The following is a 22,100-nucleotide window of genomic DNA, read 5'->3' on the forward strand; positions in this document are numbered from 1 at the left end:
TTCACAAAATGATACAAAATGCAAATCTGGCATTTAGTGCTATATTTTAGCTAAAAAACACAAGTGCTGTAAACAGCAGCAGCTCCCATTCTGTTCGTTCATGTTGTTCCCTTGCATCCACAATAGGAATGTTACCTAAACAGACTTGCAATTATGCGACGTAGCAGAATTTTGTGTAGTTTCAGAAATTCTGTGTAACGAGTAACACACAATGCCAGTTATGCGATACACACCGGAGTAATGAAAATCTTGCCTGGGTCCGATTTTTACTCACTGCTTAAGTAACAATCTTATCCGTGATACCCCTGATGATTCTAAAGTCATACCTCTCAATTTCCTATGCTTACATCCTGAGTTTACAGGTGTCGATGGTGTACTAGGTGTTTAACATTTCAAGAGACAACAGAGAATGCAGTTCCTCAAGGGGAGTGGAGGGGAAAAACAAGTCTCTTATTGAATGCCCTCACACACCTAGCACGGTGTCATGCTTCATCATTGGGCTGTGCTCCTCGTCGGGCCGGCGCTGCAATGCCCGACGGGCTCCCATGGAGGGGCTCTTTGCCGGAGATCTTTTAAGAGACAGCCGTTTGGTGCATGAGGGTGAGTGAACTGTGTAGTGATGAAGCATGACACCTTGCTAGGTGTGTGAGGGCATTCAATAAGAGACTTGTTTTTCCCCTCCACTCCCCTTTGAGGAACTGCACACTCTGTTGTCTCTCGTATTCCTTGGAGCATTGTGCAGGACCTTGTTTAAAAAGCTCTAGGTTCCTCCTTTTGGTTATAAGTTTAACATTTTAAGACATGCTACCTGTCTCCATTTAGAAGCTATGCTGGATCGAAATTAAGCTTACCAGTTTTTTTTATTAGGCAAGTGTATTCGTATTTTTGCTCAAGTTTTACCTGACGTACACTCGATTGAGTAGAAAAAGCTTTGCGGAAACTGCACTTGTGCCATTGCTGCATTTGTTGCTTGTACGACATTGTTCGCTTGAATTTAGAAACTATAAGGAAAACACAGTGAGCAGGCATCTGACATGACTTTGGAATTTGTGGGGTACTCCCATCACAATTTTCACATGAGTAAACACTAACGTGCATTGCATATAGCAAGGATACTTTCATGAAAACTATACATTTTCACAAGAAAAAAAGTTTTGCTTTCTGCCAGGGCCTAATGGAAGTCACAGTCTCTGTTGTGGAGTGTTTTCACAAATATGTCCATTGCTCTAAAGCAGAAACTGGCTTTGTCCACACTCAGAAAAGTCATGAAATTAAGAAATGTGGTAAAGTGATGATAGGCTTTGGTGGCCCCATTTCAGATTCAATGTCAGAGCTTCTCGAGGTGAGTCTAACTTCTCTGTTTCTTGTTGATTTCCAACCGTAGAGCATCGTCGCTTATCGGCAGGATATATAGTCAGTGATAACAGTGTATGGAGACTGCCATCGAACATTTAATTTAAATCACTTTTTAAGGGTAGGAGTATTTTCTCTAAGATTAGCATAAGAAGAGCAGCATTTGAGTAGCTTCTCCATTTCCCTGGCCATGAACTGTCTCAGGTAATCGAAAGCACATATGCCTTAATAATAACAAACTATAGAGGTCTTCGAAGATTCAAGGGCACAAATTTATGTAGAAGAGGAACGTGCGTATTTCCTTCTCTTCCTAGCCACCACGTTAGTCACACAATATATAGTTTAAGAATGACATGCTGAGGAGGCCGCCATTGAAGATGTTACTTGTTACAAAAGAATGTGCCTGTGACTCGCATTATTTTGAAAGCTAAATGTCTTTGCTAAATAGCCAACCCCATTGATTTGAGTTTGAACCGGTGTATTTATTTTCACCTTTTTATTATCACAATTTTTTATTCTTACTTATTTCTTTCAATCTGAAAAAAGACGTGTCATGTCAGATCAATACATCCTTGTTCTCAAAGCAATTTACAAACATAATTAAATAAAACATAAATGTGCTATTCTCGAAACTAACAACGTGCCCTGTATAAGATTGGATATCGAATACAGACATTAAAGAGTCTTAAGAATCATAACCGAAAGCATACCACCCTGTCTTGAGAGACTTCTGCTGCAAGGGGCACAGCTGCATTTTCTTCAGTGTGGGAGTGTGCCTGTAAGGGCGAGTGGTGTATTGGGTTCATTGCATTGCTGAGTGCTTAAGCAGATGTCAATAACATGCTGCTGGATTGGTGAGGAGTGTAACCCAAGAACAGAGGCTTCAACTTGTCAAGGTTTGCAAAAAATATGAGTATCTCAGTACTTCGGATTTGGTCAGGTCAGCATTTTCCTGTTCCACCCCGGTAACCTCCCTGCAGTGCTTAATTTGAGCCTGTGGTTTCCAGTGCTCGGCACCAGCACTTAATTGACCGTAATGTATGACAATCTGCCGCATGGTGGCGCTGTTTTTTTCATTTAGAGATTAGGGCAACAGCAGTTGTTTACGGATTCACTATACATTAAAAATGACACATACCTGCCCCAAGTTATTTTTATAGCTTGGGGGGCCTGCAGTAGTCTGAATTTTTCACACTTGTAGGAGTGTGCTGGTTAGCAGTTGTGCGGGTGGAGGCGGCAATGGGTGGTTAAAGCTTCAATAGCCTCCTGACGAGTGCCCAGGCACTTATTATTAGTATTATTATTTTTTACAAATTAAGCACTGCCCATGCCCCTTTCCTCTGTGTTCTTCTCTAGCTTGTTATCACAGGTCTCCCTTTTTAGGCGTATTCCGAAAATACTTGTGAGATTTGAATAGCACTGAGAACGCCAATTACTTGGCCTCTTGGCACAGTACTTTATTTTCAGCAGACTGATGTTGGTGGCTGTGGATTTATCCAACATAGGTTATCCTTACAGCAGAAGGGAATCCCAACCTTCTCTGGGCCCTGACCTGTGTGGGTGGTAAAAGGAGGGTTTTCAATACAGACATATTTTGTGGAGTAGAGACAGTTCTTGGCCCCTCCAACCTAACCTGAGTGAGTGAATATTCACTGAGCGCTGCTCTGATCTCCTGGTTCTTTACCTAACCTGTGTGAGCTATGGCAGCATTATCATGTAGGGGCTCACCTATGGCAGATGTAGGATAGGTAAATGCATTATGCAGTTATATTTTAAAAGAATGTGTAATTTGTTTGCAATGCTGTAGATGCTGCTAGATTATGCATTCGATGTGAAGGCTTGGCGTTCAAAAACACAGAACAGGCATTGCATAGATAGCATCTGCACAAGACGTTTAGCATCATAAGAAGTACAGCAACTGTGAAGGTTTCACTTTCACACATCACAAGTGCAACAGTGCAACTTTTGCACAAGTAAATCTGTAACAGCGCAGACAGATGTAGGTGCAAGCTTTCCCCCCAATTACTCTCAACAGCGCTGAGGGAGTAATAATGGCTGTTTCACAAGGAAGGTACCTCATTCCGAACAAGGCGTCAAGACAGGGACGGGGCTGATGCTGAGTGACAGCAGCAGGGAGGAGGGTGGTCTGGCTATGCACTTACAAAGTGTGCATGTCCCTTTGACTGGCCGTCTTGCGATGGTCAGACACACATGCGCACTTTGAAACTTATAATCAAGCAGTCTTAAGACAGTCGGGTAAGAGTAAGTACAGGTCTCCAGGGTACTGGGAAGCGCCGAGTGTGGCTGCTCCGTCCAATCAGGGCACTGCTCTCACAGCATAAGAGCAGCACCATGATTGGTGCCCACACTGCAGCCTCTGGTTCAGAAAAGGTCCTGAGCAGAAGATGCCGGTGGGCGTCGCTGAAGTACGTTTTTTAATATTTGCACATGTGTTCCTGCCCCTCCCCCATAGATGCCAGCCGCCACTGAGAGATGAGCGAGCTAACAAATTAACAGGGAGAACCCACTCAGTCTCGAGTCAAGGGTGTGGTTTGGATTTAAGACCCCTGCACTAGCCAAGCCATGAAAATAGTTGTCACGTAAATCATGCAACAGACATCATGAGAAAATACAATACAGATGATTCAAAACTCCAAAGAGTGCCTTTCCTTAACATGCAGAAGGGTTTCACTTTAGTACATCAGATGAGATCACTGCATCGAGAGGTAATTATTAAAAGCGATCGTTTTTACACATTAACTTAGACACAATCTTGCTACCTCCTCGCCTTGACAATGCTATTGATGAACTAGGAGGCAAGTCACTTGTCATCTGTATCCTCAATGTGGCCTAGGCTGTTTTATACATGGACAGCATTATACTCAGTGCTTTAAATGGAACCGTAGAAGTGCAGATACCTTCTGTTTAGAGTACCTGCTTGCTCCCGAGAGGTGCTGGTACTCCCCTATAAAAGTATTGCAGCAGTGCTGAGAAGTGCAGGTACTTTCTATTTCAAATTAAAGAAGTGCAGGTACTCAGTTCCAGAGAGTACCAGCCCATTTAAAGCACTGATTATACTTCACTATATCAAACACCAGGAAGTTGTACATCGCACCCGCCGACCCCTTGAATACGAATGTGCTCCCAGAGCTCATAATGAAGAAAAAGGAGGCGCTATGAAATGAAATATTTGCCTAGGATCACACAATTAGGCCAAGCTAGGATCGATCCCAGGTTTCCTTGTTGTAACTCTTTCTCTCCTTTTTAACATCAAAGATGTTTGCTTTGTTTTTAATTCTCGGCACATGGGGGTAGAACACGAGTGTCAGGCAGAGGCCTCATGAAAGCTCGGCTCGTCTTGGGTTTGAGGATCCTGGTGGACCTCGAGACGAGCCAGAGCCGGGCATCTGGCTCGAGCCTTCAGTAGCCTGCCCACCTCTAGCACATACAGCTGCCGAACAGGCCTCCCTCACACCATACGACAGCACAGAGAAGAGTGGCGCAAGCCTCAGTCTGATACACATAACAGTCCCAGCAATGGTTCTGTCATAGAACACGTGAAGCACAGTCAGAAAAAGTGCAAGCGTGCCCCCGAACCTAAAACAAATCTCATGCCATAATTCCTGATGCTCTGTCCCAGCAGCTTAGAGGCTGTTAAGTCTTCTAGATTCAGTGAGTGCGTTTGCCACATTTGGTGCTGCCCCTCCTGTACTCCTGTCTCTGGTTTGTATTCATTCTTGCCAGAAACGCCATATTGGAAAAAGGGGCAGGTAAGAAGCTTTTCCAAAGATGCTAAACCTAGTCATTGCTTGTTGCAAACCAGATGTACATGATAGCCCAGTGGTTTCCAGCTTCTGTTATTGCCCTTGTGAACTGTGAAGTAACTATAGGGGTGTGCTGGAAGGAATGGAAATTACAGAGCGCAGAAGGATTTGTGTTGCCCCATATGATGCTGTGACACATTGAAGGGATAACAAAGGATATACAAACAAAGTGGTACCACACGTGTCCATCTGTGGTGGACAAGCAATTATCTGATGAAAATTAATCACTTCACATACAGTAAATGCTTTCGAAATAATCTGCATTTATTCTGAACTGCAAAAAAGAGAAAAGAATCAACAATGAACAAAAAATTTAAACAAAGAGCATACAGTGCTCTTTTGGGTCCCAAAATCTTTGTGGTGTGACCGTTGAGGAAATATTGTGGAACCCTGAGAACATAAAGACTAAGATAGCTCAGATGGTAACCAAAAAATACAAGGTAAGGTGCCCTGATGAAGGCCGCATACCAACGTTCAGCCGAAATGTAGTGTTGGCATGGGATTTCTAGATTTTCGATGAACTTTTCCGTGAGCATGCCTATAGCAATTTCATGCTTGAATTTCAGGTGTTTATGTGTGACTTTGGGAAAAGTGGGGGATACAAGAGAATGGATGTTGCATGAACAAACATTAAGATTCCTTTTGCTGGGATTGTGAACCATATTAAGCTATGAATTTTATTTCTACATTCAATTTTGTTAAGTATTTGCAATAAAGAATGCATATTTTTGTAAATAAGTTATGGTGTTGTTAAAACCTTGCATAGTTTATTTTATGACTACTGGAACTGCCTTCTGATTCATAAGAATAAAAATAATAGTATATGATTAGTAGGGGCACTGATTGCTCCTTTAGTAGGGGCACTGATTGCTCCTTTATTAATTTAAAAGTAATGAATTGTGAGGAGTTTTCTTATTCTAGTGTTAATATCAGTCTATCACAATATTTACTGAGAAGTCGCCTTTTAAAATTTGAATAGTTTCCAGGCTTGGTGCAACAACAATTTTGATCAAATTGATGGTTTGATGTTACTCCTGTGAATCACAGATTTTTGGTATCACAAAATAAATAAATACGTAAAGAATAAATAAATACACAGAGATATAATTAGCTAATGAAACGGTGCTGAAATAAAAATTAGCAAACCTTTTCACATTTCTATATTAAAATGTAAAAGATTTTCAATGTTGGGCAAGGCAGCCCTTTTTAAAATGATGTAATTACCCCGCTTTTTGTATGAATTACAAAACTCGGCTGACCCTGTCCTTAACTCATACTTCAAAGAAATAGAAGGGCTCCAGCGTGAACTTCTGTGGGATGGGAAACCATGCATCGCCTTGCACAAACTCACGCTCAACTGGTATGATGGGGGATCGGATTGACATATATCAAAAAATACTATTGGCTGCACACCTTGCAGACATAAATCATGGTCTCTACGGCCGCTTTGATGACCCGGGATTCAATATGGATAGATGGCTCCTTCCCGGAGGTGCCTACAGCCGAGTACTCTATTCCAAACCAGGTAGACACCCCCTTATGGGTCCCACCAAACACGCGGTTGAGGTCTGGCACTCGGATGGGACCAGAAACTTACACTAGCTACGCCCTTATGGGATTCTCAAAAACTGGGTGATTTGTGGCAATCAAAGGGCTTTGACAAATGGGAACTAATAGGCATCTCACTTATTAAAGATCTCTGAGATGAGGGTGACGTGAAACCCTGTGCCGCACTCCATGGCCAGTATGAGTTGGCAGTTTCGGAGCGGTTCCGATATCTGCAAATCCGGCACGCTCTGAAATCGACCTTGCCCAGAGAGCCCTCCCCTCCCGACGCATCCCCACTAGAGGACAGGATACTTCACGGACACTTGCCCAAGAAAGCCATTTCCCTAATATATAAAAAACTCATAAACAATATGGAGGATCCTCTTCGCACATTGCGGGAAAAATGGGTTAGAGATGGCATCGAAATAGATGAGGATTGGCAGCTGGCAGTTTCCTCTCCCAGAACTGTCGCAATCCCAGCACGTCTCCGGTTAATACAACTGAAGGTCCTACACAGAATATATGTCACGGGACCTCAACTGCTACACATGGGAGGGCCAACTGACGATGCTTGTAGGCGGGGATGTAATCAATTGGGCACTTTCATGCATATAATTTGGCATTGTGAGCCTATTCAATGTTACTGGCAGAAGGTACACGAGGTGATCAGCGAAGTTTTGGGAATTGTCCTCCGCCCAGAGGCGCATAGATGCCTCCTAAATATCTGGGAGCCCACTGACCTCACCACTCACACTACTCAATGGGTCACACTTGGACTCATGGTTGCCAAAAGAAACATGGCACAGCTCTGGTGAGCTACGCATGCACCCAAAATAGCAGGCTGGAAGAAAGTCTCGACTGGTGTATGTATAGGGAAAAGACGGTCTACATTGCCCGAGGCTGCCCCCGAAAAATGCTCTAAGATCTGGGACCCCTGGAATACGTATTGTGGTAATATTTGTGTCCCACCCCGTAATATTGATTGTGATGTGATGCCCCTTCTCCTTGACCCCCAAGGAAATATCCTATTGTATTTGTATTGGTATCTGTCTCCACTGTCATTTCAATTGTCATATCTACTGTACTGTACGTTTATGTCGATTCATGTTCATAAAAAGATATTTTTTTTAAAAAAATGTAAAAGATTGCAGCAATGTTGTATTTTCGAAATAAATAAAATTGTAAATGTCTGCAACAATATTAATAGCTGTTTTATTGCATGCAGCAATATTCTAATGTTTCATGTCCCATTTCTGCTTCCTTGCCTTGTTCAAGGGGAGACAGAGATGTGGATTTAATGGGGCTACATGGAAATAATTAAACAGATGTAGCGATTTCCACTCTCTCCGTGCTTCTTCACTAAGTTAACACTCATGTGGGTCTCTCCCCGAGAGTGCTAAGAAAGAATGGGCATGCACTCTGACCTCAACATTACTTTACGGAGGCCGAAGTGATAAGCACTGGTTTCCATGGGCAGTGTGAACAGATGGCCTTAGTGGGCAGAGTGAAAAGCTGGCAAGGTTTGGCAGTGTAATACTTAGCACGGGTAGGCAGTGCAGCATTTTGCCACTGGTTGGGCATGTGATCAACTTACATTGGATGCCACACGCCGGTATTGTGACAAGATGCACAAGTAGGTACTGTGAAGGTGGCAATGCGGTAGTTTCAGAAAAAACTGCCTGTGGCGACAGAGTGGGAAGTTAGCACTGGTTGGCACAGGGACAGTCTGTTTCTGCATGCAGTGTAGGAAGCTGGTACAAATGGGCAACTGTAGAACAAGGCGCAGATTGGGAGTGTGTGTAACTGGCACTGGTTGGCGGTGCTGGCACTGCCAGAAACTGGCCTTGTTGTAGAGCACTCCGTGCCCCAGAGCTCTCCATTTAGCCGCACACTATCCATATTCACCGTAGCTCTTCGAGTCAATTCAACTTGTAGTGGGCGCTATAGAAGAAAACGCACTGACTCCTGTGTGCGTGTGAGGCGGAGTATTCTGGGAGCTTGGTGCGTATTTGTATAGTGATGTGTGACCACAAATATAGCCAACATCATACAAACCACTAAAACCCCCCAAGGCTCCATGATTCCACCAACTCCCGTCCCACTGTAACTGTTCTGTTCTTATTTTTAATGCGCAACACATGGGCGGGTCGGAACCCCCGTGAAGAGCCTGTGCTGGGCACACCGCACTCCGTGCACATCTTCCCGCCAGATGGCTTCACGGCAGTTTAATATGGGTTCAAGCTGCTGAATGACATCTCTGCGATGAGGGCGAGGCCCGTGGAAGAAAAGGGCTGACACCGTTTACGCCTGCCTGTGTGGGAAGTAGGCACACTAATCCCGGTTCCTTCTAGCTGCTGCTACCCTTGGAAGCTTAACCTGCTCCGGAGTCGCGTCCGTCCCTAACCTTCTAGAAGGTTCCATTAGGATAACGCTTTCATGTCCCCTACTCCACCATCTTCACTTTGCACCTTGTAAGCCTCCACCAATCGGAGAACGCTCTTTTATTTAGAAACACACCTTCTCACCCACTTGCATTGTGCTTCCGCAGGCTAGCGCTCTGAAGTGACTGCAAAGTGGCGATGAGCGCTTTGCAAAAGACCAACTGAACAAGTAAATAAATGGAGGGAGTCTGACAGAGGCTGTGGGGGAAGCTATCCTCCACCCCAAGCCCAGCATTTCACTGCCTGAGAGGCCTCAGCTTAACTCCCAGGGCACATTGGCCACACTATAAGTATAACAGCATATACTTTAAAAACCAGCACATTGATCACGTGGGTAAATTACTCGATATGTCCCTCGTCAGAGAAGCAAGCAGGACACTGGCAATCGCTTCAACACCTTGTCAGGGGTGCTAAGCGCTATATAAATGCAATGCCATTGCAATTCACAATACATGGAATTGCAATTCTAAGTGTGTCCGTGCAGCAGCCATAGTAAGGAAATAAATGTACCTAAGGGGGGAAAGTACTGTCTTGGACGTAGAACACAGTCAATAATTGAAAGTGCACCAGTCAACTCTCGAAATTCGAAACTGCAGCACTGTAAAAACTGTACCTGTGCGTGAAATTCCAGTAAACCCCCGTTCAAAGCATGTGCACTTTCAGTGTGATGCATGTGGGTCAACATCACACACCTCCACACACTGAGGGCCTAGTTATGAGTTTGGAGGTCCAAGGACCGCCAAACTCACAGTGGTGCAGCAGTGGCAGTCTGACCGCCAGATTACAACTTGGGTGGTTGGACCGCCATGGCACCACCGCAAATAGCAGGGATCAGAGATCTCTGGCGGTGGCGCGGCGGTCTGAGGGCCACAATATGCTTGGTAGTGCCCTGAGGCATATTACGGCATTCCTCACCACCAGCGGACTCATGGAGGTTCTTACCCCATGAAACTGCTGGCGGTGAGGAAAGAAAGGGGACCCTGCAAGGCCCCCTCTTGGCCATGTGCATGGGGGTGCATGCAATGGGGCATATGTTGTGCCCCACTGTGTGCATTCTCCCCATTGACTGCACAGTCCATGCCGTGCGTGAACGGGCACTGGCGGTCCTGTGGCAGTGCAGTTTAAAGCTCACATATAAGCCTTTAAACTGCACTTCTGCGGGATCGCGACGCTGCCTGCCCGCCAGACCACAATTATGCTCGTAATCTGGCGGGCAGGCAGCGGCACTGTTTGACAGTGTGGGAGCGGAGTGGTGACGTAGACTCCTGTTCCCACACCGCCAAACTCGTAATCAGGCCCTGAATGTTCACCAGTTCTCTTGTAGATTTAAAATGTGCCTGAAACGTTATTTTGCTGCTTCCAGACACAGTCAGACATTTAATGCAATCAATGTACAAAATGAACAGTGCTTTTTGTGCGTGCACCAACATTTTGACAGTGTACTTACTGAGCAGCAACACTGCTACCACTAAGTAATATGCATAAGCAGAAAAAAAGTTGTGCTAGCTAAGTGAGGCTATTTATACCAATGAAAAATCCCACATGTAAGCCTCAAAACAGCAATCAGAGATATGAATTGGTAATTGGCCAAGATGCAGACTGGAAAGGACGTGTCGTGGAGTGCACACTGAAGGACTACGCTTGTACTCTCTAATGAAAGAATATTAATACTGCGCGTCTGTCCAGACCTATGTAGACCTTGTAAAACGGAAACTAAGGCTTGGATGAAGAGTCCCATATGGCCAAAAAAGAAGAAAAAAACTTCAAAAGTGGGAGGGAAAGTGTTCCATTTGATTTGATGTGACTTTATGAAGGGATCCTATAAAACAGCATTTCGGTCCTGACGAAAGCCATCGACCCATAGGGAGCAAAGTTGCATTAAACATGTTGCCCTTGTTCATCAAGTGATAGATGTGAGAGACACCTAATACCGCTCTTTTCACATCCCACATTTTTTAATCATTCCACTACCTTTGATCATCTTAATACAATGTGTCCTTTCAAAAGGTAGGAGGTATTTTAAAACTTTTTTCCTCACATGTTGGATCTTATATGGTCTCAGATTCAAGAGACAGACAATCCCTCCTGGTGGAGTAAAAGACCCAATGATGTAACGATCAGTGGCTAAGTACGCCAACTGGAGACATGCCTTTGGAGGAACAACACTGTTGAGGGTCTCACAACAGTTTTGGTGCTGCCCTGCCCCATCTCAACACAACTCTTCCTCTCCTTTTGATTTTATATGTTCATTTAAGGGAAGTTGAGTGGAACTTTAACTTCTCCCTCCCTCTTTTGATTCTTGGTAATTAATTGGACTTAATCCGCTTCTGCCACTGTACTTTTTCGTTCTATGGGTAATGGTGTCCTGCCTACAATGCGTAAGATGACAACCCTAACCAGAAAGCGAGAGTTGAAGTGTACCACCAAACATTGCTTAGTTGGAAGGGAGTCTGACACAAAATGTTGGGTGTTCGCCATGACCTATATGTCCATAAGAACACTTGCATGGTCAAGTATGGTGGCACATTAGCCCATACAAATGCAGCACACGTGGTATTATTTCTAAAGGGCATGTGGTACTTTTGGTGGCAGTACTTGCCCGTCACAATAGACCAATTTTGTGTATTTAATTATTTTGCAATAGCAAACATATTTTCATGACTGTTGATGTCCTGTCAGAACATTTATTTACCATGGGCATTACTTCTACTGTAGCTGTTTCACAGTAAGGTGCTGCCAGAAATTACACAGAGTGGGTACAAACTTATTGTAATGGCATGATAAAAATGACAGGAACTGTAGAGGGCAAACATCTGGAGCACTTCGGGTAACTGGGAGCTGTTAACACAATTTCTGTCTTTTTTCCATTTGTGTAAATTGTGTGTGTACTGGAGGGGATCCAGATAATGCCTGATAATCAGCAAACTTCAACCAATAAAGTTCTGAACATTTTGTGCCCACGATGGTGCCAAGTGCCAACAGCTAGAGACTGACCCACTTTGAGGCAGACCTTCTGTGCTGTGAAGATGAAAGAAGGAAGTCTTTTCAGACAAGGGACAGGAGAGACAGAAGGCGAAAGAGAAAGAGGCCAGTTTGCAGTCCAGTGGTTCTTTCCTGTGATTTAGTTATAAGAAAGAGACCATTTTATTAGAAGAATGTGCTCTTAATACCTAACAATACTGACCCCATTTTAGACATATATTTGTAATTTGTGCTCCATCTTGGACCACTGGACGCCCGCTGCCCCCTCAGCCTTGCGCACAATGGCTTTGCTTCATTCAGTTCACTCCTTGAGAAGCATTTCGATTTTTCAGACCCCACATGGCTTTTGTATTGTGTTGTATTGTAACATTATATAATGTGATGTCAATGACTAGCACCCCCACTTTAGAATTTGTTCCAGAGCCACTGTTCACATTTGTGATTCACAGTATGGAATAATTCAAACTGTATCCCAAAACGCAAGTTCAGATCTTTTTTTAGTTGTTTTTTTTTTTTTATAATAATGCTCTAGTTTAAAAATGAACATTTTATAAATTGGAATCTGTTACTTAATGGTCAGTTTTTCACTTTCTGAACTTAGTGCTTCAAATGCTAAATCTGTCCTGGTTAAAATTGAAACGTGGTACCTGTGGGCGAGGACCTAACAAAATATCCTATAAGATGTATTGATCACACCAATTTACCCGGGTGAAGATCTTACACTTTGATGTGAAAAACGTTGGGCCACACAATAATCTCGTAAATGAAAAACGGAATGTAGAGAAAACAAGGATAACCCTGTCTAGTGATATTAAATAAAATTGAAGAAAGGAAAAGGGAGGGGACTTCAGGTTTTTAGCTGTTGTAGTGATGCATGAATACCAGGTTTGGACCACAGGCCTAAAAAGACAACTTGTTCGCTGCACATATAAAAACAAGCTATATCCTGATTCAAGTAAAGGTTTTTGCCTCAGTGTATTTGACCACATACGAGTCATGCAGTTGAGTGCACCATACACAGCAAGGAATCAAACAATACCAAATCTGATCCGTATATTTGTGATAATATACTTCATAGGTGTATACATTCACAATTGATATATGGGCCTCTCAAGACTGAAACAGGCAAATGTGAGCCTTTCCCATAATCCATCATCTTTTCTGAAAGTGCATTAGTTCTAAGGAAGGAAAGTTTCATACACGTTTTCTATCAAAGAAAAGGATGTTCACCTTGACCTTGATTTTAGCATCATGGTCAGCTACTCCCTGAATGCAGCTGATACACTTTTTTATCAGGGGTGCCACCTCGAATGAAATCACAAACTGTCCAGCAACCAGCCAAAGAACTCTTGCAGTTCACTATACTTCGAAATTGCATAGGTATGAAACATGTGAAATATGGTCCTGGTGACACCACCCCCATCTCCTCCGTCACCGACAGCAAAATGAGAGTGTGACAACCCTGCACTTAGCAGGAAACTCGAAATCAATAGTAGAAATGGGAAACCAGTCTCATCCATGTCTATCTTGGTCTCCAGCTTTCTCCACACTTGTCATTGATAAGAAACATGGATTGGAGACAGACTGTTTCGCTCTTCAGACTTCCTGGTCCATCACTAAGAACCATAAGGTAGACATTGCCTGCGTGGGCTCAACAAAGCCTTAAAGCGCCCTCAGATTTTTCATCATCCTCTCAACAATCTGTGGCCATGTGACGCCCTTTAGATGCTGCCATCTCTGCTGGGGAAGGGGTGGTTCCATGTAAGCACCACCTCGCTGGACTCTGTTTTAGGGTTCCCACGACCTCCGCTTGTGGCTTTTTGATTCACTCACCACCTCAACTGGGGTAGTTTCATGCAACGTCATCTCTGTTGTGAGAAGCTGTATGCATCCAGTATCTCTTCTGGATTGTAGTTCAATAGACCATGCTGTTTCATGCACTGACCACCTAATGCTTAAACCACCAATGTTGGAAACTGTTTCACACACCCACGAGCTCCACGGGAGACTGTTTACACACCCACCAGCTCCGCTGGAGACTGTTTCACGCACCCACCAGCTCCACTGGAGACTGTTTCACACACCCACCAGCCCCACTGGAGACAGTTTCATGCACCCACCAGCTCCACTGGAGACTGTTTCACACACCCACAAGCTCTGATGGAGACTATCATGCGCCCACGAGCTCAGCTGGAGACTGTTTCATGCACCCACCAGCTCCATTAGACAGTTTCATGCACCAACTAGCTCCACCGGAGATTGATTCATGCGCCCACCAGCTCTGCTGGAGACTGTTTCATGCACCAACCAGGTCTGCTGGAGATTGATTCATGCGCCCACCTGCTCTGCTGGAGACTGTTTAATGCACCCACTAGCTTTCTTGGGGACTGTTTAACACACCCGTGGCTATGATGAAGACTGTCTCACACACCCACCGGCTCACTAGAGACTGTCTCACACAACCACCAGCTCCACTGGAGGCTGTTTCATGCACCTGCCAGCTCTGATGGAGACTGTTTCATGCGCTCATGAGCACAGCTGCAGGCTGTTTCATGCACACACCAGCTACACTGGAGCCTGTTTCATGGACCCACCAGCTTTGCTGAAGGTTGTTTCACTGACCTACCAGCTCCGCCGGAGCCTGTTTCATGGACCCACCGGCTCCGCTGGAGAATGTTCCATGCACCCACCAGCTCCACTGGAGACTGTTTCATGCACCATCCAGCTCCGCTGGAGATTAATTAACGCGTACACCAGCTCTGCTGGGGACTGTTTAACACACCCACCATCTCTGATGAAGACTGTCTCACACACCCACCAGCTCCGTTGGAGACTGTTTCACGCAACCACCAGCTCCGTTGGAGACTGTTCACGCAACCACCAGCTCCGCTGGAGACTGTTTCATGCACCCACCAACTCCACCGGAGGCTGTTTCATGGACCCACCATCTCCACCGGAGGCTGTTTCATGGACCCACCATCTCCGCTGAAGCCTGTTTCATGGACCCACCAGTTCTGCTGGAGGCTATTTCATGGACACACCAGCTCCGCTGGCGCATGTTTCACCGACCAACCAGCTCCCCTGGAGGCTGTTTCACTGATCTACCAGCTCCGCTGGAGGCTGTTTCACTGATCTACCAGCTCCGCTGGAGGCTGTTTCATAGATCCACTGCATCTGCTGGTCACTGCTTCATGCATCCAATACCACTTCAGGAGGTGTTTTCATGTCCCTTCAACCCATCCAACTCCATTTGAGACTGTTTCTCGCACACAGAGTAACAAAAGGTTACTTCCAGGTTTTGCACGTTTCACAAGCATTGGTGGTAGTAGCGTTTTGGGAGGGTGATTTTTTTCATGCAAAAGCTAAAATTAAAACCAGAACACCCACCTCTGGTCGGTGCAGCGACTACTTGCTCCACGTAGCTAAAAGTCATAATTCACTGCCATCCATCCTGAATCCATTCTTCCACCCACCCCTCACCCATCTAACTATTCATTCATTGAGCCACGCTTTCGAATGTTGCCTATCTCTGTCCATCCATTCAATGACTGGATAAGTTTCTATAATAAAAAATGTGTTGTAAACACACCATATTTGCATTAAAAAAACATATTAAAAAAGAGTAGGGGTAGAAATCCCCCCATGCCACACTTGCAGTGGACGGGTCACTCACTGCACTCGCTCGCTACATGCAGTATGGGGGCTGGTAAGACGAAATGTGCCAGGTCTGCTACTGGTTCCCAGTCCGGCCCTGGCTGGAGGCTGGTTCCTGCACCCCCAGCCACTGGACAGGAATGATCAATGTGTACATAGCCTGAACTGCATGTGCTTGACCCTCTTCTGTGTTAGATGAGGTGAGCTCAAAACCATGGCATGGAATGTGCGCAGTGCAGTTATCAGTGCTTTCTTTTAATCCAGGCATTGTCAGCCATCATTCCCTTTTGTCCTCCAAAGCCCTCATTCCGGGCTAAGCAGATTTTGTCATGGGGATTCGAGGGGCTGAAATATCCAGTGCCCACCGTTATCCCTCCTCCCAAAATCAGACAACTATAATCCCTGTCCTGTTGCACTGTTCTTTACTGCTGTTCCAGGGGCAAATCTGTTGACATATACCCTAGGCAGGGGCATAGGGTATATGTATATAGAGGGGCAAACAAAAGCGCTTCAACACCCCATCAGGGGTAACAAGCGCTATATAAATACAAACCTTTTCCCCTCTTCTATCCTTCTGCTATCCTTCAGAATCCAAATAACTGACTAACCTATCCACCACTTAAAATTACTTTTATATTTCACTATACTAATTCAACACTAATACTCTATGCTACTCGCCGAAAAGAGCTTCGACGCCTCATCAGGGGTAGTAAGCGCTATATAAATGCAATTACAATACAATACAATAGGTTTGGGGGGTGTTTAGGGTGTTACATGCACCCCCTTAAAAAATGTACTCTGTAGTAAATAGTTGGGTACAGGTGCTTTCAGACAGGTACACATTAGGCAGCTTCAGTCCCTGTTTAGTTAGGTCTATCTAGGGTGTTAAAGTCAAGAAAACATCCGTGAGCTCCTCCTTCTCCATCCATTCAGGAGTTGTAGCTCCTTAACCACACTAGGTGTGGTTAAGAGGAGGCCCCAGATGATGAAGCATGCCACCTCGGTGGGTGAGGGGACTTCGTCCTCTTTATGAGGACTTTTGTTTTCTTACAGCATTCAGATGTGTGGGCATTAGCATTTAGCACTTCTTTCTCAGACCCACGGATTTCTTGTTGTTTTCAGATATAGGTATGGTGAGGTGCCTGATGGAGTCCACCTTGGATTCTTACATGCCAACACTGACCCAAAAAACACACACTCTCTCTCGCCTCTGCCTTAAAATTTGGCAAGTTTGAAAGCCATTGTGTTTTAAGTACTCCCAACAACCCGCACTCCTCTCTCTTTCCACTGCCTCTTAAGCCCCCCTTGTGTCCTGCTTCTCATAATCTATTTTAACAAAATATGCCAGCGTGATTGCTGGGAAATCTGAAGCTTACACCCCCAATCTTACTGACCAAGGGCCTCATTATGATGGCGGAGGGTCCGCCACCGGTCCCTCTGCCATCGAACGGCTATTTCCGGAATCGACGTGGAAGCGTGGCGGGCGCAAAGACTTTCCTGACATGGTTCCCTAAGGCGACCCTATTTCGCCTGCTTTGTGGAACAAAAACATTGGCCAACATTGCGGCGGTCGGATTACGATATCCCTTTCTGCCGGTCTTTTCGCGGCCGGCAACCCACGGCAGAAACGGATTCAGGGGCCCGTAGTCCCCCCTTCATCCCTGGGCTTTGGACAAGTGCACTTGGGGCACCTACGGTGCCCCCCTACATATCCCTGCACCATGTGGCATGGTGCCTGCCACGTAGTGCAGGGATATGCAAGTGCCTTCGTATTTGCATTGTGGCGGGGGTTGCTGAACGCATCCCCGCCACAATGCAAAGTATGGGCGGTGGCGGTCACATCGTAATCGGGGTTGCGGGACTACCTCCTTACAGGATTTTACTTTCCTTTCAAGAAACGCCTCCAAAGATATTTAATTTACTATCTGCTTCTTTCAGGCAACACAGGGGGAGGCCAGCTGCCTGCTTGCAACAGAAGAAAGAAGGGAAGGGGGTGGGAGGTCTCAGGGTGGAGTTCCTGCCACAGCTTTGATATAATGTAGCCTTGTAAATGCGTTATAATATAAATATAGACACACACAGGTGCACACTTACATTTACATGAGTACGCAAACACCGTGACATATCCGAGATAAAAGTAACAGGAAAGACCTTAGTCCTACTTTTATGTCTAACCTGTCCCGTTTTTTGCTTCTCAATATCTGGTCATCCTACCCCTGACCCTATGTTCAGGGCAGGCGAAGAACTCGGTCAGCTTGTGGGCGGTGGGGGCTGGGAGTGGGTCATTGCGAGTTTTTGCGACCAGGGTTGGTCCGAACAGAGTTGAGTGGGCCGGGAAAGCTTTGCCTGTTCTCCCGTGCTTCTGGAGTGTGAGGGCAGGGCCTGGGTGTAGTAAGACTTGTGTCAATGCGTTGGAATACGGAGAGATTTCCAGAGAGGCCCATGGGCTGGGCAGGGCAGTCACCAGTCAAAGGAATCAGCCTGTGTGAAAACAGTTTCCTCGGGTTGATGGATGCCACAGAGACAGGGTGAAGCAGGGGAGCGCTGAGCCTGCAATATCCACACCGAGAGGAAACGTGCATGTGTGTGGCTGCAATCCAAGCAAGGGCAGACGCCTGCTGCTGCTGCAGTGATGTCGTGCCTTCGAAGCAGGCCATCTTATCGCCAGCTCTACCACTTTCACTTCCGAGAAAACACACTGGAGACCTGGCGACTTTAGCTTTTCAGGCAAACGCCACGGAGCGCCAGGATCCAAGGCGGCGCTGTGCTGTTCGACACTAGAGTCATGCAAATAACCCATCAACGCACTTGACATTCAGGATGCAGCTGCGCCATTTAATGCCACAGGACTTCGGCCACGCCTCCCACAGGACCAGCAGTCCAAGGCGCCGCTGTGGTGTTCAACGCTACATTATAGCATCACAACCATCACCCACCGGCCGTTCAAGATGCAGCTCCGCCATTTAATGCCAGGGACTTCAGCCATGCCAGCCTACAGCACTAACAGTCCAAGGCGCTGCTGTGCTGTTCCACACTAGAGTAATGAAACTAAACCAATAGCCAGGGCCACTGGAATTATTCGGCAAGAGAGGACCAAATTATGTGGGAGGGTTGAGTAAATTATGCGGCAATAAAAGGCAAATTTTGAGGCATAATACGGCATATTTCGTAATAGTGTTACTTCATTATTTTGTCATGTTTTAAAACTTGCATGGGCGATGGTTGCACCCCATTAGTAATAGTTTACCACCCACATATGGAAATAGGCAACAGAAAGATAAACAGTCCAGCTGTGCAAAGGGCCTTCCACTGCCCAGCAACATGTGCCTCTGCATTTTTTGAAACTTTCGACCAGTTTGAGCTGAAAAAAAAATTTAAACTGCAGATTATGGGTAGATGATGGATTACGCGGCAAATAAATAACTATGCAAACATTGCAGCGGCCACACAATCACATGATTCCAATGGCCCTGCCAATAGCTAAACCAACCCAGCCATAGGAGCTATAATTCAAGATGCCGCTGTGCTGGGCCTCACCAAAGAAGTCAGAGACAGCACCAGCTAAAATTAACCCTGTCATTATTCTGTGCCATGCTACAATAGTTCAACCAAACCTCCAGCTACTGTACAACACGACACCCTTGCGTTATTCCACTATAGTACAACCTACCCCATTTACAAAGGGGCATCATTTCAGGTTCAACCTCACAAGAAGCCATTTGTTTCTTGTTTGTCTTTTAAGATGGGGACACTCTGACACCAGCCTATAGGTGAGGGGGGCAACAAACGACATCCAGTTGAGCAGCCAGTTGCTACATGCCGAGGGAACTATGCCGTTCTACAACTGGGCTTTCAGTTATCCTGATGTATTCTGGGATGTGTAGTGTTGGTGCCATAGATGGTTCTGAGGCCCCTCACCTCGCTTTGGAAAAGGCAGTACTGATTTGACCCCACCCTGAAACCCCTACCGCAGCCTCTGGTGAAACATCAGTTCTGAAGTAGCGGATCACACAAGCTCAGGAAAGAGAAGCCAGGACAGAGGGGCGACACGGAGTCACTGAAGGAAAACAGTACTATGCAAAAAAACAGATGGGTGCTCACGACACGTGGGCGCCTGTCAAGTGACAACACGTCAAGTGTGGGGAAGAGGCTGCTGTAGGTATCCCCTGCCCCCACCCCAGCATGTGCACGAGGAGGCAGACGGGGGCGTGGGCGTGAAACAGGAGCTGCATTCATTATCGTGTTACCAGCATTGACTGAAGACATCCGTGATGGGAGCGCTGTGCACCGCACCCCCACCCCACCAAAGGAATCCATCATCATTTAAAAAAAAAAAAATCATCATTATTAGGTAACCTCTCACCCTTCCAAAACGCAGACACATTTCAGAAGAAAACACAGATTACACATTTCGTAAGCAAAACACCCCCCCCCCCCGCCCCCATTGCTAATATGAGCTACATATAAAAACAGAGAACATGCACAAGTTCTGACGTCAGGGAAGCCAGAAAATAACCGCATATAGCAGTGAAACAACACATTCATATACACCTGCACGCTGCCATACAAGTAACCACCACCCGAGAGCTACCACTTACCACAGCAGTTAAATATTAGTAGCTTAAATTACGTATTCTTGCCATCTACAATGACTGCAAAATTGGTATAAACAAAAACTATACGTCTAGAAATATATAATGTAAATGCCATCTAATTGATAAACGGTCACCTGAAAAATTCCTTTTATGTACGAGCATATTACACTGCATTAAAATTACACTTTGAAATAGAATCTGCAATTTTCTAGATTTGTATGTACTACACAACAACCAAACATCCAAAGATATTTAAATGTGGTTAAACAAAGCTATCGAATCATGGAGGCATCCGAGAGGCTGTCAGCAGGGCGAGTTCCGACTGGGCTGGGAGTCCAACAGCTCATGACAGGGGTGGGGGTACCCTCCCCTGCCAGAGGTGGAGGGGAGGGGGTACCTCTCTCTCTTGCCAGGGGGAGAGCGCCTCCCTCTCCGTTCTGTTATTGGAAAGCATGAAGGAGGGGTGGATCTTTGTGGAGGGGGTTTTGTCTGCACTTGGAGAACAATGAACCGAGAGCCCCTTGTTCACCCTCCCCAGGGCTGTCGGCTCTGCGCCCTGAAACAGGCAGGGTGCGTGTGTGACACTGGCGGGGCCAGGGCAGGAGCCGGCAACACGCCAGCAGCGGGCACACGCACACCCGCTGGTGAACCAGAGGGCGCAGAACACACACCCGCCAATACACATATCTGGTGAACCCCCGGCTGGCGGCACAGGTCACGCCCCCACTCCCAAAGGGACACATCTGGTGAACCCAAGAGCCCACACTCGGCTGTACTGGTCATGCGGCCGCATGTGGACACATCTGGTGAACCCGAGGGCGCAGTCCCACAGTTCACGCAGCTGCCCCATGGATACATCTGGTACACTTGAGAGCCCATTTCCGGCTGCCCGGGTCACATCCAGCCACCCACTGGAATATCTGGGGGTACCCCAGGAAGCACAGCTGCCCAGATCTCACATGTGGGGTTCCCGCCAGGTCACTGCTGCGGTGCTACACAGATCACGCACCCGCCCACGGGCACACAAGGTGCAACCGATAGGTCTTTGCGGCCCAGCTCCCACATGAAGCCCCCAGAGACGGACTGCTGCGCAGGGGCACATCCGAGAGGGCCACTCCCGCGCCCGACTCACCAGCTGCATGCAGCAGAAGCCCACCAGCGTGCACCTCCCGTTGCACTTCGCCATGGTGTAAATCCTCAGCCGGTCGGCGGTGAAGGGTTCTCTCTCTATCCGGGGGCGCTCTCCTCCTGAGCCCCGGGCTGGGCTACCCTCGGCGGCTAGTGCCTAGCAGCTGAGCCCGCATGCCCACCATCCAGTCTCGCCCTGCCGGGTGGCCATCAGCGCGCCGCGTGGAAGGCGGGAGGCACCTCTTCGCAGGCTCTCCCCGGCCCTGCCACACCTCTCGCGCATCCAAGGGCTGGGGGGTGTCGACAGCCTGCCATGCATGTGAGAGCCAGCTCCAGCTGCCGCCGCTGCTGCCGCCTGCTCAGGGAGGGAGGGACTCCCCGCGCCCCGAGCTGCACAATTTGCAATACAGATTGGCTGCACTCCTCGACTGCTTTCTTAGTTGTGTACACCAGGCAGGAGGGGGAGGGACGGAGGAAGGAAGGAGGGAAAGGGGCCGAAATCACTGATCTGCGCAGGAAGAGGGGGGCGCAGGCAGCTAATCCAAGCTCGGAGTGCTGCTGCGAAAGGACAGGGG

General features: G+C 46.6%; 1 protein-coding gene across 1 annotated transcript in view; it reads right to left on the minus strand.

The window, feature by feature from the left end:
• NKAIN1 (sodium/potassium transporting ATPase interacting 1) overlaps positions 1–21,896 on the minus strand; it is a 485,391-nt gene extending 463,495 nt beyond the window's left edge. The window contains exon 1 of the mRNA XM_085645652.1: positions 21,530–21,896. Coding sequence (XP_085501778.1) covers positions 21,530–21,583 — 54 coding nt within the window. The 5' untranslated portion in view covers positions 21,584–21,896. The remainder of the gene's footprint in view (positions 1–21,529) is intronic.
• Between the last annotated feature and the right edge of the window lie 204 nt (positions 21,897–22,100).

Source organism: Triturus cristatus, chromosome 3_1 (assembly GCF_964204655.1).
Source record: "Triturus cristatus chromosome 3_1, aTriCri1.1, whole genome shotgun sequence".
NCBI lineage: Eukaryota > Metazoa > Chordata > Amphibia > Caudata > Salamandridae > Triturus > Triturus cristatus.